General features: G+C 35.5%; 1 protein-coding gene across 15 annotated transcripts in view; it reads left to right on the top strand.

The window, feature by feature from the left end:
• ltbp1 (latent transforming growth factor beta binding protein 1) overlaps window positions 1-19,054 on the top strand; it is a 161,909-nt gene that overhangs the window by 121,869 nt on the left and 20,986 nt on the right. For 14 of the 15 annotated variants that reach the window (XR_015513372.1, XM_087290441.1, XM_087290443.1 and 11 more), the window contains 7 exons: window positions 617-742; window positions 4,407-4,526; window positions 4,674-4,796; window positions 7,860-7,982; window positions 8,068-8,193; window positions 9,915-10,037; window positions 13,025-13,153. Coding sequence is in view for 13 of the 15 variants with exons in the window: in XM_087290441.1 (XP_087146567.1) it covers window positions 617-742; window positions 4,407-4,526; window positions 4,674-4,796; window positions 7,860-7,982; window positions 8,068-8,193; window positions 9,915-10,037; window positions 13,025-13,153 (870 nt within the window). In the remaining 2 variants the exon portion in view is untranslated. Of the gene's footprint in view, window positions 1-616; window positions 743-4,406; window positions 4,527-4,673; window positions 5,123-5,677; window positions 6,690-7,859; window positions 7,983-8,067; window positions 8,194-9,914; window positions 10,038-13,024; window positions 13,154-19,054 lie in introns of those variants that run through there. The other variant, XR_015513373.1, reaches the window with a different exon arrangement.

Raw genomic sequence — 19,054 nt, forward strand, 5'->3', positions numbered from 1 at the left:
TGTGGTCTTATTAATGGGCAGTTATGCACAAAGGCCAATGGTCAGTGTTAGTATTTTCTTTAAATAATACATTTTTGGGTTTGTTTTTCCGCCAAACTATATTGTATGCCTCCAGAACACTTAGAGTATCGTTAACACACATCTCCTGTGGTTATTATCTGGGGTTTAATACTGGTTTCTATTTACTGCCATTATTTGGATGAGCACAAGTGGGCCATTTTCTTTAGATTTCTTGTTTTTGTGATATGAAAGCGAAAGAAGGGCATATAGGATTGGAACAACACAAGGGCAATCCAGTTATACATTAACTTTCATTTCTGTGAGAGCTTATTTCTTTACGTAACATAAATGCAGCACCGATGAGGATCCCAAACTACATCCATGCTTCTATGTATAAAGTCATCATCATAATATGGAAGAATAGCATTTAAATAAGAATAACTTTAGTCTCTTTAATTTTACAAGATGCCTTTTTTGGCATTTTTGTGCTTCCAAATACAGGTGGTGAAGTATTAGTGGATGATATATTGCAGAAACACAGGTTTTGTACTGGGTTCATGTCTTATATTGCCTGCAAAGACAGATCCATTGATTACCCAATAATTGTTTTTGACAGATGTCGACGAGTGTGCGGAGAACCCAAGTTTGTGTGCTAATGGCCGCTGTCAGAACACTCCAGGCGGATTCCTGTGTGTATGTGAGCTTGGCTTCATGCCTAACGAGAGGGGCAGCAGCTGTTCCGGTAATTTCAACACTCTGTCCAATACTGTATACAGTACACACACACAACCTAACTGAATCAGGTTCACGCTGTTGGATTTGTACCTACATTTATTCCATTAAGAATATTTTTATTGATAATTACTTAGCTTGTGGACATGTTAGAAGCAAAACAAAATGGCTCGTTTAGTGGTTTAAAGCGCTGTATTTTTCCTCGTGAGCTCTCCTTTATTTCTTGGCACTTATTTTGATTCAGACAGATCAGCGCTCATATGAAGTCTGCTTTCGGTCTTGAACCGCAGTGTGGTCATCTAAATACAGGCACAGCTCTGTCTCTTTCTCAACTCCAAAAACATCCTGTGTGTGTGTGTGTGTCATTAGCTGGTTTTCAGGGTTTGCAGACGAGGTAGAAACCACCCTGTGACACACTTTGAGGTTTGTGGAGGAAGGAGAGAGGTATTATCGTACCCTCATCCAAGTCACCCAAATACCTCAGCGCCGCTGCTGCAGATGAGGAAATGTTCATGGTGCTTGGAAAACACATCTTCTACTCATATTAGGAAATCTGGAGTATAAGACATCCGGCAGTGTCTGCTGAGAGTTGCTCATTACAGTCATCTAAACTGATATGGCCAGCACTTTGGGTTCTCTGGTAAACTGCTTTAACTAATATATTGAACTCCTCTTTTAGTTTCAGAGCAGTTACCCATTTGGTAATATATCTAACCTTAATTACAGAAGCCAAAATTTTTGAGTCTTCAGAAGATTTCTTTGTTTGTTAAACCAGGGGTCACCAAATTTGTTCCTAGAGGGCCGGTCCAGATTTTACCTCCAACCTTAATCAAACACACCTGAACAAGCTAATCAAGGTCTCACTAGATTATACTTGAAACACCCAGGCAGGTGTGTTGAGGCAAGTTGAAGCTAAACTCTGCAGGGCACCGGATCTCCAGGAACGAGACCCTGGTTTAAACCACCCAAATATAAGATATAGAAGTTACTTTATTTGCAATCTGAGGTATTGATCTTCATCTTTGATTATGCAAGATAATGGATACTTCATTTATTTATTAGTCTGTCTGTTAAATCAGAGTTTGCAGTTACTTGCGACCCTCCCATTCTCGGAGGTGGTTATAAACATACAAACGTTGCACACATTATTGTTTTTTTTTAAAATCAAGACCGTACAACACAAAAGCAGTTATGAATGTATTAAAACACATGCTTATTTATTGTAAAAAATAAGGACAAAAAAATACTAATTTGTGCATCTTCTGACTTCCGTGTGCATATATGCTGCCATTGTAGATTATGTATTCTGAGAAAATTTTATATCCTTTTGTTTCAAGTATGGTTCTGAAAAATCTCCATTTCAAGAGCCATCTACCCCTTTCCCTTAGCTTTATGCCTTCTAGCTAAAGAGAATTGGGACACCCCTACCGCTACACGTAAACACACAAAACAAGGGGTAGTGGTAAGGGGAAGGACTAAGGTATAGGATTGGGAATGGGCCTTAATAATAACCTCATCTAATGAATGTGGGCACAATATTTGTTCTTGGTGTAATTTTGGAGATCACCTTCCATGTTCATTCGTGGACTTTATTTTTAACATATATGAGTGCCATAAAGATTTCAAAGTTTAACATTGTGCCATAAAATCAATCAAATGTAATCACTTCTGCAAGTGCAATCCAATGGAAAAAAAAATCGAAAGGCTGATGGCTTTTTATATGCATGTTGTTGTTTTTAATGTAACTAATAAATGCTCATTTTTTCTTCTGTAGGTTATGGATAAATATGATAATTCTAATAGTTTGATCAAATTAATTAGATTTTTGGAAATCACTAGCAACCCCCTCCACTGTGTTAAATTGTTGTTACTAGTTTTATCACTGGAAACCAATTATGAGCAAGATTCAAACCTACATCTCTTATTTAAGTTAAGCCACAACTTTCTTACTTGGAAAATGTATTTACATTGGAGGCCAGATTTGCATTGCTTCAAGCTAGGTAGTTTTGGCATCTAACTCCTGTTTACTTGAACAGTAAAATGCTAAAAATGCTTGCAACTTAACAACCAAGTCTGACATATACAGTCCCATAATTGTTTTTTTTTCCCGAATTCACAAATAGTGTTTATATTTCAGCATGGTCCATGCAACTCATAGATCTGTATCTATAGCCTTATTTGATCACTTCAGACACTTGATGTATTCTCTATCTTGAAAAGTAAACGTTAAAAAATCAAGAATTCCACAATATTGCACTTTTGTTTAGAAGCTGGGGCTAATTCCATTATTCTGCTGTACTTTGTCCAATTCATAACAATAAAAGTGCACCATCTGTTTAAGTATGAAGTCTGCAATCCCCAGATTTTTTTTTACATTTAAGGTTATTAAATTCATGAAAAATCAAGTGTTTTCGAAGTTTAAACCTGAATCTTTTTTGAGTCTTTATACATTAAGAAAGCATTCTTTTAAAGACTGGAAATGTGTCACTGCAAATGCTCCTGTCCAATGGAATGTAGCGCTCTTTAAAAATCTGTTTCGGTTGTGATTAGGTGATGTGTTTTCACACCCTAACCGCTTTAATGTAACGCATCCATTCAGCGTACAGATGAAGTGTCTTTGGCAGCCGCTGGAAACAGTAATAAAGGCGAATAAATGGTTGAACGTGTGGAAGGAAGCAGGCATTGTGCCATCGTACATCACGGTATCGCCATCGGAGCGCTTTCACAGTTAAGATGTTTTTCTTCAAGCAGCTTCATTAATAACGGTGTAGCAGAGAAACGGAGAATGCCAAATGAGCTTTTCTGCACCTGAGTGAATCGTTTTCTGTTCTCCTCACAGTAGGACAGCAAAAACACCAATCCATAATTATAGGACCTCCTATCAAACCTTCACAGCTGGCATGTAGACTGTACAACTGACTTGAGGCATATCATAAATCCATATGCGTAGCTGAAAAATAGGCATTTATAGACATTTTTTAAAGTACAATTTTTTAAAAAAAATAAAAATAAATGTAGTCTGAAATCTGATATTTCAAAAAATATAACCTCTTTTTTTACTGTGTTTATTTTTTTTTATAAAAATGTCATATTTTGTGAAATACACTGCAAAAAATGCCTCCTTATTTAGATTTTTTGTCTTGATTCTAGTTCAGTTAAAAAGGAAACTTATGAAACAAGAAGCACTTTCTAGACAAGCAAAATTTTTTCCAGAAATATATGTTTTCAGAAATAGTATGCCAAAATTTAGTTGTTTTAAACAAGCAAAATAATCTGCCAATGAAGCAAGCTAAACAATCTTGTCAAAGCGGAAACAAGATTCATTTTCTTACCCCACTGGCTGATTATTTTGCTTGTTTTAAGGAAAAACAAACCAATTTTGTAGCATATTATTTCTGAATACAGGACAATACTTTTTTGGTGATTTTCAAAAATCTAATTCATTTTTATAAACCATTAGAAATACCATATATTATCCATAACCTACAGAAGAAAAAAATGGAGTTAAGAGCTATATTAAAAAGCAACATACAGAAAAAAAGTCATCAGACTTTCAATATATATATATATATATATATATATATATATATATATATATATATATATATATATATATATATATAAATACTGATTCTGTCTCTTTATTTTCTTTACAATGTTCTCTCTGTGTGTAGATATTGATGAATGTCAGAACAGGAGAGCGTGTCCATCTGGTCTCTGCTATAACACTTTGGGCTCATTCATGTGTTCTCCCTGTCCGGATGGGTTTGAAGGAAAAAACGGCCAATGTGTAGGTAAGAAGCCTTTACAGTGTTGTTGATTTTATGCGCTGATATGTGTTTAGCACAGCTATTTTTTGACAAATGAGGGAGCTTTTATAAATGTGACCCATGGTGGTGTTTTTCTTCGGATATATTGTGCGTGTGACCTTCTCTGTGCAGATATAAATGAGTGTCTGGATGAAAGAGTGTGCGCTCATGGTCAGTGCTCTAATCTGGAGGGCTATTTCGTCTGCACGTGTGATGAAGGGTTCTTGCCCACTCCTGACGGCAAAAGCTGCACAGGTACCATCCATCCACAGTTCAGCTGCTTTTAGTGTTTTTCAAAGACTTTGCTTGTCTCTATCTCATCAAACAAAAGATTGATAAGCTCTTCGACTTTCAAGTGCTTTTGTCCATTGTTGTGTTTTTGTCTAGTTTTGATGTAGCTTTTGTTTTGTTGTTTTGTCATTGTGGAAATCGTTAGATGCATGTTTTTTTTTTTTTTTTTTGTAATGATTTGTTTTGTTGTTTATTTATAATTAATTTAGATAACTTTTTTTCCTTAAAACAAGTTAATCATAATCAGCCAGTTGAAGAATTAAACTAAATGTATTTCAAGACTAAAACCAGCAGGCCCGGATTGGCTAATCGGGAGAACCGGGAGAATTCCCGGTGGGCCGGTCCGTTTTTTGGCCGCGAGGGCCGGTGTCCCTAGCTCCAGAATCTGTCGCTCTCAGCAGTCACACTTTTTAAAAATTATTTATTTATTTACTTGACCACAGCCTTCTTATTCATTATTTTACCGCAGTTCTGCTCTATTTATCTATTTTTTCGTGGCCTACAGGTTAATGATGATATAGCTGGATAAGTCACCGTTCTATGTACAGCTGTTTTGGTACAGTGGTTAGCACGTTAAGTTACGACGCCGCCATCCCGGGTTCGGTCCTCGTCAGAGAAAATTTTTTTTTTTCATTTTTATTGTTAAGACATATAATGCTGTAAGGGTTGTTGATCATTTTAAGTTCTATAACAGCTGTTTTCTCAAAAAAGACGTGATAGTGTAATTAGAAACTGAATTGGAAATGACCTTATTTTAATATAGTCAGTGGTGAACTGAGGTGGGCCGGTCTAAGGCTTGAAACTCCAGGGCTGAAAAAGAGTCCCACTCCGGCCCTGAAAACCAGATTATTTTACTTAACCCTATAGCAGATTATTTTGCTTGTTTGATGAAAACCCACTTAATCATGACTTACTATTTCTAAAAATTAAATAGTTTTTACTTGTCTAGAACAGGGGTTCCCAAACTTTTCAGCACGCAACCCCCAAAATAACAATACCTGGCGACCCCTACATTCATCAAGGTGGTTATAAATATAAAAATGTTGCGCATACAACAATAGGCCTATATAAACACAAGCATATTATTACACAAAAAAAAAACGCAACAGTCTAACAACCATATAATTTTTAGAGTCATTTATTATTTGTTTAATTCATTATTAACATAGCTTACAGAGACTGGTAGACCCAATGTTTTCAGCACAAGTCTATTCTTGGTTTAATTTTGAAGACCGCCTTTCTTAAAGTTCAGTTATGGCATGTATATATTTTTAATGTATTTGATTGCTATGAAGGTGTCAGAAAAACTTTTACCTGGTGCTATAAAATCAATCTGCTGCAGCTGACGTTATTGCTGTGTTATTAATCTAACGTAAACACACCAATCCTATGAAAAAAAAAACTAAAAAAACAACAACTGAAAGGCTGATGGCTTTTTGTTTGCATGATGTTGTTGCTTTTATGCAATTAATAAATATTTTTATCTTTTGTGGGTTATGGATAAAATTTGGTAGTTATAATAGTTTAATCAAATATGTTTTGGAAATCAAAAAGTGACCCCTGTCATTGTCCCATGACCCCTACTTTGGGAACCACTGAACTAGAAAATGATTCTTGATTTCAGAATTTTGTGATATTTGGACTATAACAAGAATATATCTAAGTATGAAAATCATTATGGACAGTATAGTGTGCAAGTCAGTGCTGATTATTATGTTTTATCTTCTGATTTAATTGCATTTAAAATGCAAAATAACAAGTTAATCAATTAAATTACTTTAACTAGCCATGGATTAGGTGGATCAAATGGATAGGAAAACTTTTATGAAATATTTTGCACAATGTGATCACATATTGAAAAATAACCATGAATCAAAATTGTAAAAGGCATTTTAAAATAAACTTAAGTCAAGACTTTAAAGGTACTCTATGTAAGATGTAATTAAAAGTATTATATATTTGTTATATATTTTGTTGACTTATGTGCTTACGTTATCACAAATGTTGCGAAGAATATTAAAATACAGACGAATAAGCAGTTTTAATTAGTGACATGGACCGCCGTGTTCTGCTTCGTATTACCCTGTTAATAAGTTTTGAAAACTTTAGCTCATCCATAAACATGATTTCTGAACATGAGTACCATATGATGTAATGAAGATGTCACGGCATCATCAAAACACATGTTTGATTATTGTGAATACACGTCCTCTATAAGGGCAAAAATTACATCATGTGCCATTAAAATGCTAGAATACAGAAGTACAACATCAATGCTTATTACATGTTTGCCCTGGTTACATTAAAGTCAAAGTTATTAGCCCCCCTGTATTTATTTTTTCTTTTTCGAATATTTCCCAAATGATGTTTAACAGAGCAATTAATTTTTCATAGTACTTCCTATAATATTTTTACTCTGGAGAAAGTCTTATTCCGGTTTTTTTCATGGCTAGAATAAAAGCAGTTTTAATTTTCTAAAATCATTTTAAGGTCAATATTATTAGCTGCCTTAAGTAATATATTTTTTTCAATTGTCTACAGAACAAACTATTGTTATATAAAGTTATCCTAACTTGCCTTGCCTTTAAATTGCACTTTAAGCAGAATACTATTACATTGACAAATGTCTAGTCAGATGTTATGTACTGTCATCATGGCAAAGATTTAAGAAATCCATTTTTAGAAATTAGTAATTAAAACTATTATGTTTAGAAATGTGTTGAAAAAAACAATCTTTTCATTAAACAGAAATAGAGGATAAAAATAAACAGGGCGGTCTATTAATTCAGAAGGGCTAATAATTCTGACTTCATCTGTATGCTCTCTCAAATTTTGCAGCCTCCAGTACTGTTGTCAGTTTGGTGTGTCAGGGATTTTATATGTTGTAGCTTTTTATGTAAGTTATGATAGCACTGTGACTCTCAATTTGCAAGTCACACAAACAGGTTGAATAAATCAATAAAATAAAATAAAATCAATCAATAAAACATATAAAATATAGATAAACATTGTGTATGTGTGTCACAGACATTGATGAATGTCAGGACGATAACGTGTGTATCCAAGGTCACTGTCAAAACACACAGGGGTCATTCATCTGCAACTGTGAGCCTGGCTTCAAACTGTCGTCCTCAGGAGACCAATGTGAAGGTACCAGACTGAATTTGTGTGCCATATATATTCATGTATTCATGTTACATCTAAGATTGATGCTGAGATATTCTGATGTTTACAGATGTGGATGAGTGTTTGGTGATACCTCAGACCTGTGATGGTGTGGGCCAGTGCGTCAATATCTTAGGGTCTTACCAGTGCAATTGCCCACAGGGGTATAGACAAGTCAATAGCACCAGCTGCCTTGGTGAGATAAACCTACACACACAAACACACACATATAAGCAGAGGCTGTGTTCAGAATAGCATATTATAATCATAATACTCTTAGGGTGCATGTCCACCAAATAATGTTTCCTTATCTGATCTTATTTTTTTTTGTTTTTTGTCAATTTTAAGCACCATATTTTTTTTATAAAACCAGCAGCATACACTACCAGACAAAAGTATTGTTTTCAATCCAAGTAAATAATAACTTGACTTCTAGTTGATCACTTGGAAAAGTGTCAGAAGGTAGATTTTTCAGATGAATCATCCCAATCATCACAAATACTGCAGAAGACCTATTGGAACCCGCATGGACCCAAGATTCTCACAGAAATTAGTCAAGTCTGGTGAAGGAAAAATCATTGTTAGGGTTACATTTAGTATGGGGGTGTCTGCAGAGTGGATGGTAACAACAGCCTGAGGTATCAAGACATTTGTGCTGCCCATTCCATTACAAACCACAGGAGTGGGCAAATTCTTCAGCATGATAGCGCTCCTTATACTTCAGCCTCCACATCAAAATTCCTGAAAGCAAAGAAGGTCAAGGTGCTCCGGGATTGGCCAGCCCAGTGACCAGACAATGAACATTATTGAGCATGTCTGGGGTAAGATAGAGGAGACATTGAAGATGAATCTGAAGGATCTCGATGAATTCTGGGAGTCCTGCAGGAACACTTTCTTTGCCATTATTTGAGTCACAGCAGAGATGTATGAATGCAGTCATCCAAGCTCATGGGTGTCATACACAATATTAATTATTTTTTCACTGCACCGTGACTTTTTTAATATTCTATACTGTACATTGTTTATGTTAAGTGACAAGACTTTGCCTAAGCAAAGTCAGACCTTATTGTTCTAATTAAATAATTAAAATCAAGACTTGATCATATTATTTTTTGGTAAAATAAATGTAATCTAGAGGCCTTCATATAAGCCACTTCTGAGATTAAATGATCAGCTATTTGTCAAATTATTATTTGTTGTTCCTTAAACTTGGATATGCGACAAGACTTTTGTCAGGTAGTGTCTATGCTGATAACTGAATAGAGTTGAAGCCAGAAATTTTAGCCCCCTTTAATTTTTTTTTTTCTTTTAAGATATTTTTTTAATTGATGTTTAACAGAGCAAAATAAATTTTCACAATATGTCTGATAATATTTTTTCTTCTGGAGAAAGTATTTTTGCTTTATTTTTGCTAGAATAAAATCAGCTTTTAATTTTTTTATAAACATTTTAAAGTCAAAATTATTAGCCCCTCTAAGATATATATTTTTTCAATTGTCTGCAGAACAAACCATTGTTATACAATGGCCTAATTAGCCTAACCTGCCTAGTTAGCCTAATTAACCTAGTTAAGCCTTTCAATGTCACTTTACGCTGAATTCAAGTGTCTTGAAAAAAATATCATGGCAAAGATGCAATAAATTATTTATTAGAGATGAGTTATTAAAACAATTATGTTTAGAAATGTGTGGAAAAAAAATCCTCTCTCCGTTAAACAGAAATTGGGGTAAAAATAAACGGGTCTAAAAATTCTGACTTCAACTGTAGCCAGCTAAACTTGTAACACAGCAGACTAATAATTGAATATATTAGAATTCCCTCTGTTTTATGTACTATTTTTGTTTACAAAAATACAAGCAGTAAGAAATCGACCAGAATTCAATTCACGAAGCTAATTTGATCACTCTATCCTCATAGATGTTGATGAATGTGAAGATGATACACAACTGTGTATCCCGAATGGAGAATGTTTGAACACTGAGGGTTCATTCCTGTGTGTGTGTGATGCTGGCTTTGTGTCCACCAGGACAGGCTGTCAGGGTACGTATACACACACAGAGACACACACAAACACATTCACTTTTGGATGCACCCTGCTGTGGTTTGTCCTGATTCTCAGCGCTGCTGTGTTGATATTTATTTAATGTTTACGTGAAATTAATCTGTTGCTTTGTTGAAAAGCCCCAGTCTTTGGCGGCACAAGAGAGAGAGCGAGTACGAGAAAGAAAGGGATTGTGTGTCTAATGGGTTTCACATATGAGCCAATGTTATTTTTCCTCTGGTGGGACGGGTGTATGTGCTCCTGGGACCCAGTGAGGTGCCAGAGTTGTTTTAAATGCCCCATCCAGCAGTAAAACGGAGAGAAGGAAGCTTCTGCACTAGTTGTCTAGACAAAGAGAAATATATCACATTAACATGACCCAATGTGTGTGTGTGTGTTTATGTGTGGGCTTTTTCAGATGTAGATGAGTGTGTGGATGACACCAGATGTATAAATGGTACCTGCCAGGGTAAAAACAGAGAGAAATGATTTGCTTTTAGTCTCACTCTCCATCCAGAAGTTCTGTGCTGATTGGTTAATCAGGATATGCTGATTGGTTGCTTGTGCTGTGTGTCAGATATTGATGAGTGTGCTGATTTGGGGATATCTATTTGTGGGGTTTGGGCTTGTATGAACACACCTGGCTCTTACCGATGTGAGGCACCTTGCCCACCTGGCCATGCCCGAGGTGAACATAGCATCTGTTTTGGTGAGTGTTCAAGGGCACCAACTTCAGCCGTGATGTCATCACTTTGCTTCTCTCAGCTGGCATTGTTGCACTGATCTGAGCTGTTTTGTTTGTCCCGTATGGCTTAAGTGTGTGGCTTGTAGCTTGCAATTATGTTTACATGTTTACTCATTTCATATTCAGTTGTCCGTATTTACTGTATATATACTATCATCCAAATATTTGGAATTAGGTTTTTATGTAAAATGATAGTAAATGCATTTTTGATTACATTATAGTTTGTTGTTCTTCTCATATAAAGAACTGTTCACACCAAGCATAATAACAAAACATGATGATAAATAAAGACTTAAAAATCGTTCTAAATGTAAAACAACAACATTGTTCAGACCATTATTTTTTTTCCACCAGCAAGAAGGTCACTGGTTCGAGTCTCGTCTGGATCCATTGGCATTTCTGTGTGGAGTTTGCATGTTCTCGCATTGGTTTCTTTCGGGTCCAGTCCAAAGACATGCTGTATAAGTTAACTGAATAAACTAAATTAGCCATAGTGTATGTGTGTCAGTGCTGGGTTATAGCTGGAAGTGCATCCGCTGTGTAAAACATTTGCTGGATAGGTTGGTGGTTCATTCTGCTGTGGCGACCCTATATTAATAAAGAGACTAAGCCGAAGAATGGCATTTCTATGTGGAGTTTGCATGTTCACTCTGCATTCGTGTGGGTTTCCTCCAGGTCCTCCGGTTTCCCCCACAAGTCCAAAGACATGCGGTACAGGTAAATTGGGTACGCTAAATTCTCCGTAGTGAGTGTGTGTGGATGTTTTCCAGAGATGGGTTGCGGCTGGAAGGGCATCCGCTGCGTAAAAACTTGATGGATAAGTTGGGGGTTGGTTCCGCTGTGGCGACCCCAGATTAATAAAGGGACTAAGCTGAAAAGAAAATGAATGAATGAATGAATGATTTTTCCCCAACTAATAAATGATAAAACACTGACAGCCACTGAGACTCCATTGATATAAATGGTAAAAAGAGCTTGAAATTTAAAGTTGTAAAAAGACATGCAGATGATCTTCTTGATGTTAAGCCATCTTTTCAAAGATTATTTAAATGTATTGTATTTCACAGAAACAATTGGTTTTACATAGAAAATAAATTTTAAAAACACATACTAGTTATGCGGGCTTGCAAAGTAAATTCTAAAAATAAAAGTACCTCAGCTACTTTCAGCACATTTGTGTTGCCTTCTTTGAAAGTGCTGGGGTAAATTGTGCTGCTTTAGTTTAATTAGAGTGATTACACCTCAGATATGTTTATTGTTATATTTGTATTGGTATTGTGGTTGATGTGAACAGGCTTTACTATACTTTTAAGTACCAAGTAATATTAATCAACTACATATACTTACTTGTGAAAAGGGGAATGATGAGGGTTGGTTTATGGTTAGTTGAAGGTAATTATGCATCATTTATTGTTATTACTATTATAAATACATGGGACATTTAGACATGTATTAGTAAATTTGTAAAAATGAATTAATACTATTAACAAATGTTTTAAAAGTACTTTGTTTAATGTTAGCTAATGTAATTAATGTTCACAAATGAAACTGTATTACTCAATTTTCTTTCAAATAATTTAGTTTCTATTTCTTTCTATTTGTTACAAAATCTCGGGGGAAAAAAGTGTCACGTTTCCACAATGATATTAGGAAGCACTAGAGTTTTCAGCATTGAAAATAATAATAATAATAATAATAATAATAATAATAATTGTAGTAGTAGTGATAGTAGTATAATAGTAGTAGTAGTAGTAGTAATAATAATAATAATAATAATTGTAGTAGTAGTGATAGTAGTATAGTAGTAATAGTAATAATAATAATAATAATAATAATAATAATAATAATAATAATAATATTAATATTAATAATACATTTTTCTTGAGCTCTAAATTAGCATATTAAATTAATTGAAGGATTATGTGAAACTTGGGGCTGACGTATTGATGCTGAAAATTCAGCTTTACGTACACAGGAATAAAGAAATTTTTAATATATATGTCAAAAAAAGTCAGTTATACTAAACTATAAAAAAATATTAGAATAGTACTGTTTTTACTGTATTTTTTATTAGCACAAAACGCTTCTTTTCCAAAAAGTCTCAAACTTTTGAATAGAACTGTATGTGATTTTTGAACTCCCCGTTGTGTTCTTTCACTCATCCATTCATCTCAGCACACAAAGAGCTCACAAAAACATCTTCTTCCTTCTGTCTCACTGTCTCTCCTGTTCTCTTTCTAGATGTGGATGAGTGTTCTCTGAATGAGAATACCTGTGGAAGTCATGGTACTTGTCAGAATACAATAGGCTCCTTCATCTGCCAGTGCGACCCGGGATTTAAGGACTCTCAGGATGGGCAGGGCTGTGTGGGTATGTTTTTTTTCCACTCTAGTTTCTGTGACTTCAATACATTCAACTTAAAATTAAATAGTATTCACTGTTTTTTCACGGATTAAACACTATTAGACACCTATCTTAAACAGCTGAAATGTTTTGCTTGTTGTTTTTAAGGTATAGTTCACCCAAAAATGAAATATCTGCGATGTTTTACTCCTTTTGTTGTTTGAAAGCTTTTGAATATTTTATTCAAACTATAAATGTTCAGCATCAGAACTAGTGCTGCAAGCAACAAGCAGGAATTTGCACAAGATAGAAGGACATAGTTTCTCCCTGCGTTCGCGTGGGTTTCCTCCGAGTGCTCCGGTTTCCCCCACAGTCCAAAGACATGCTACAGGTGAATTGGGTAAGCTAAATTGTCCGTAGTGTATGAGTGTGTGAGTGTGTGAGTGTGACAGGCCCATACGACAGGCCGGCTGGAAGGTGCAAAAAAGTCGTTATCATATGGACTTGTTCCAAACAGAGCTGACCTCGCAATCATACGGGACAAAGGCCAAAGAAAAAGAAGAAGAAGCAGGACATACAGTATAACATAGGGATGTCCAGATCAGGGTTTTTTTTCAGAGTCTCCCGTTCAGGTTTTTATTTCAGAGTCAGAATCACTTGATTTTGTGTATCTATTGATTTTGTGTATCCCAAAAAGCGTACACTGCAGATACACTTTTGTGTATCTATTGATACCGAAACCCAATCTGATACTTCAATAATACATAACGCAAGACCCGGGGATTGGCTGAAAGTTTTCAAAAATGGTTAAACTCATTTGTTAATCTTTTGTTCAAAGTTGAGTGTTATTTTGAGTGTAAAAATATATCTTATTCCTTTGGGAGACAAACGGCTAATGGATGAGAGGTCTGGTGTGTTTGTAAAGCCCTGATAGACAGGTAAACCAGAGCTGGGTTTTTAAACCGAGGCCAGATTTTTTGCCACTTCCTCTCAGACAATGTAAAAAAAGATGGCAGACGCTTTGCTATGGCCATGATTGATGTGCGTGTTTAGTTTCTTCCAGTCTGAGGGTAAACGGCACAGACCCCGGTAATGTTTAAAACACAGCGACTGGGGTTAAACACATCAGTGGCCCCATATACACACACATCTAGACATATTAATACATTGACACACAGTCAAGACCTATTAAAGTGATGGAGCCACATGTATTTTTTGTGGCCTGGTGTTTAGAGGTCTGGAGCTGGTGAATGCTTTAAAATAACACATGTTTTCATCTTGACTGCTCTTGTGCAGCTTACCTTCTGAAAGAGAGTTGCCTTTATTATATGACTAATATTATTATTTGTGTAGCATAGATTATTGAATTTGAAAAAAGACAAAAAATAGCTAAACATAAATGATTTAACTTAAAATCAGGCTAAAATGACAATAATTAAACCTGTAGAAATAAAAGCTATAAAGAAACAAGTCTCTTAAGCTCACTGAGGCTGCATTTATTGCATTTATTTGGTCTTAAATGGAGTAAAATAGTATTATTGCAAAAAAAATATTACATTTAGTGTTAATATTTATTTCATAGTTTTGTGTTGATGAAAATAAAATATGTATAATGCAACCTAGGCTCATTCTGAAAATGTCCTTCTATATACATTTCTGCAGATCGCAAATTATGTAGCCAGAAGTTTTGTCTTCTGCATTTTGTCTTTAGAGCAAAGGGGGCGGTATGACACCGTTTCTTTTCACGCTCACCAGCCGAACACTTCCTTCCATATGAACCGCTTTCTAGATGTTACCAGTTTGTCCTGTAGCTCACCATGTATGTTGGCGGACTTGAGACGCAGAGGAGTTGACCATGTCAACAGGCTTCGAGTCTGGCGAAGAACGGTTCCAAAAAGCGGGTAAGACAAAAACAAAAGCCAAGAAATAAAAAAACAATATATAACATATAAACAGTGTATATAATATAAAAATAAAAAGTTAATAATGGTAAAAATGTGGTAAAAATCAGGCAAGATCTTTTTTTCTGGATTGCTTTTTAAATCACTGTCAGTTTAGGGATTAGGAAAGTTGGTGGATGGGTCAATCTGTACTTTTGAAAACACTATTAGTTGGGTTTAGGGAAGGAGGAGGGTGGGTTAGTCGATCAATCAATCAATCAGTCAGTTTGTCAACAGCAGCCTCTGGTTTACACGAGAACAGCATGCGTGAATGGCATTTGCAAGGGAAATCTGAAATCCCAAAAAGCGTACACTGCGGCCTCTAGTGGATTCGCAAAAACGGCAAAAAAAATGTAGCTCCGGGGATGTATTTTGTGCTCTCCAGAAATGTATATAGCGGTACATTTTCAGAATAAGCCTAGTTGGTACTATTATCAATGCATCAATTAACTGATATGCTAAATATTTTTGCCAGGATATATTTTTTACACATTGAAACAAAAAGCTTTTATTTGATAAACTTTTATAGCATTATAAATCAACTTTTGCTGCTATTAATAAATTTTTTATACATTTACATTTTTTTTAATTTTAACTCTTGAGTAGTTTCACTGCTCACACCATGGTATAAGATTTAAACCACCCACACCTACTGCACACAGCATATTGTTCTCTAGCTTGATCTAAGTCTATGGGTTTTCATACACACACGTATAGCAAACAAACACACTGAACCACACACTCACTGTTAAACACACACTCTCTCTCTCAGTCTCTGAATAGAGGTTGTTTGTCTTATTGGCTTATGTAACCCGCCACAAACAACCTCCATCGTTTCTGGTTTCCCACAGCAGTAACACACAATAATACACACTAATGCTGATACACAGACAGGCTCTGCATTCCTCTTTTCCTCCCACTTCTCTCTCTTTATCTATTCTTCCATCTCTCTCCTTAGATTCTCCCACTACCACATCCATTACTCCCTCTCTCTTCCTTTTGTCCACCAATTACCTAGACAAACAAAGACCTGTGTGTTTCTTTGTTATTTTATTTTTGTCCTTTTCTCCCTCATTTGTGACATAGCTGAAGGAAATGCTAAATTTGAACCCGCTAAGTCAATTTTTGAGCACCACATTTTAATAAAGTGCAGTTTTCTGTGCCCTAATCAGTTGACAAACAAAAATAAATCCCAGATCCAGACGTTCTATGATCTATAGACTTTTCTAAAGATCTGTTTCAGCCCTTTCAAGCTTCTCTGTGTGTCTTGAACTGTTTTAATGAAGTAAATGGATAACATCTAATCCCTTTCCAGAGACTGAGAATCTTAACTCCTTGTGTACTTGAGGGAAAAATAAATAAAAACAAAGCATTAAAGCATCCTGAACTAATTTTGCTTGCTGCTGCTGGGGGAAAAAAAGAAAAGAAAATTGCTTTTCTCTGTATTGTCGGAATTCCTAATAAATATAAAGTGAGTTTTCCACATAGACGTGTTTGCTTCTAATGCTTTGAACATCAGTTTAATTTAAAATGTCATTCTGTTTGAAAATATACTTTAAAAGGTTGATGCAATACAATTATTGCTAAAATGTATTATGAAAAAGTACAGCTATTATGTCAAGGATGAGACAACCCATTTTTGTTTCTGCTTTAAACTGACATAGTTTACAAACATAAGCTGCGTCCCAAATGGCACACTATACACTATGCTCTTATGCACTTATACACTCAATACCATAGTATATGTATGTAGTGTCATCCCAAATGGAACACTAATGGGTTTTTTTACAAAGCGGAAATTAAAATCGTTTCCCATATTAATGAAATACAGTATATGACCAAACTACCAAATAATACCTGCCATGAGTATAACTGCATTCACCATCAGGAGGCGATATAATCACTCTCGTAGGAAAATTTTGCTTTCACAATCTAAATTAAATAATGTAATCCAACATGTGAGCCTGATAGCTCCACCCCTTCCTCTTTCGTGCCATAGATATTTACATTAGATGTCCCCAACTCTGTTGTTGTCTATTGGAAGGAATGCATCAATAGAGCCGCCATTTTAGTACAGGGTTGCTCTTCTTTGAAATTAATGAGGGACCAAGCTGCATTGGAGGACTGGCCATCTGGAACCAGAGGTATAGATACATATATCTATGATCAGGAGTGGTCAGTATGCAAATATTTTTTTAAATTCTGAAAATATTTTACATCCCTTTTCTATATCGATGGATAAGTGAACACACGGGCATTGCCGACAAAGAGCGAGTGTTTGTGTCAAGTGTGCCGCAAGCCTGCGTTTGAGTGAAGGTCTCTGCCGTTAGATCGCCCCCTGGGGGCTGGCTGCAGTACAAGTCATAAAGCCCGCCTCCTCCGTGTTAATGAAGGAGACTAAATAAAAAAGCCTAAATAAAAAAAATTATTACACTTGTAATAAAATGTCCCGAAAGATGGTTCTGGTCGATTAAGGCACTGGTTATTGTGCTGAAATAGGTGCAGATCTTCATTTTTGTAAACAGTTTGTTTTTAGCAGTAATTTAATGCTGGGCGTGTCATCGTGATTGACAGCTGTGATTGACAGTTTCTCAAAGCAGACCGTCTGAGCTTCGGCAGGAGACTGAAGTGTTATTATTCGATTTCTGTGTTATTTTACCATGACAAAATGAGTTCAGCAGTAAACTATAGTTTCTGACATACATGATCCTGGTGGAACACTGTTTATTCGCTAAGGTCAGGGCTTTTTTCGGGCTTTATTAGTTTGCTGATACACGCCTAACCACCCAGATAGCAAAATACACTCAGGTCAGTTCCGGCTAGATTCTCGCCTGCCGGAGACTTACCCCTCAGAGCTCAGACTGACTACCTCTGCTGGACCTACTCCGGATGCCTGGACGCACTGCCCGCGACGCCGCGATTAGGTTATGCGCTCACCCCCTCTCCTGCTTTAACATCTACTAAAAGATAGAGCGATTTGTTTGTGAATGAATCCATGTTATGAATGACTTGTTCACTTAGCCGACAATAATACAAGTTTGTAGCACCGCAGCGTTTCTATTTATCATATTTCATTTACATTGTCTGCTTATTTTATTCAACAAAATTAAAAGCCTAGAATTTAGTGCAAGTTGGTGCTACTTTGCGATCAGTGCAGTAAGAAACTGTATAGTATCATCGATATTTGTTTAGCACAAAGGATCATAACATACGAAATCGTAACAATGAAATATAACCTATGAAATGTAATGCTTTTGTGCTTTGTTTTCTTAATTTGCTTGTTACTACACCTGTACACAGCACAAAAGTCCAGCATCTTCACATTGGCTTTAGTCTTGACTAAAGGGCTGTTGAATGACATTTGTTCTTATTGACGCATGACCAGGGTCTATATGCAATATCTAGTGTATATATCTATGGTTGAGGGCATGAAGTGTCCAGCGCTCCACACTACATTTTAATGGTTGATTAAGTGCATCATCCGGGTAATTAAAGTACACTTATTATTTTTTGAGTTTTTAGTGTAAACACACTTTTTATACTACAAAGAATAGTGCATAAGTATACAATTTGGGACGCACCTATGGAAAAAAAGCATATTAAATACAACAAAATTACCACTTTAAGGTCTTAAATGCAATAAAATGCCAAATTATGGATAATATTTTTTTCATTGTCTTTCAGTATAACATATATTTTGTAAAAAATGAAAACTGAGCTGTAGTTGTTAAAATATCTAAAAGAATAAATGAGCATAATCAATTTTATTGTATTTTAAATAATTACAAACATCTTACTGACAAAAAAAAGGTAAGGCTTGGTCATTTGAAGGGTAGCGGCAAAGTATAAAGATATAAAATGATAATTACAATAGTGCTTTACCTCAAAAATCCTAAAAATCAGTCATCACATCAGTCTGTCATCAAAAAAATTAAAATTAAAGCTGTATAATACACTTAACATTCTTACATGAAATCTCAGTGATAAA

The sequence above is a fragment of the Danio rerio genome, chromosome 17 (genome assembly GCF_052040795.2).
Source record: "Danio rerio strain M-AB ecotype USA chromosome 17, GRCz13ab, whole genome shotgun sequence".
NCBI classification, from domain to species: domain Eukaryota; kingdom Metazoa; phylum Chordata; class Actinopteri; order Cypriniformes; family Danionidae; genus Danio; species Danio rerio.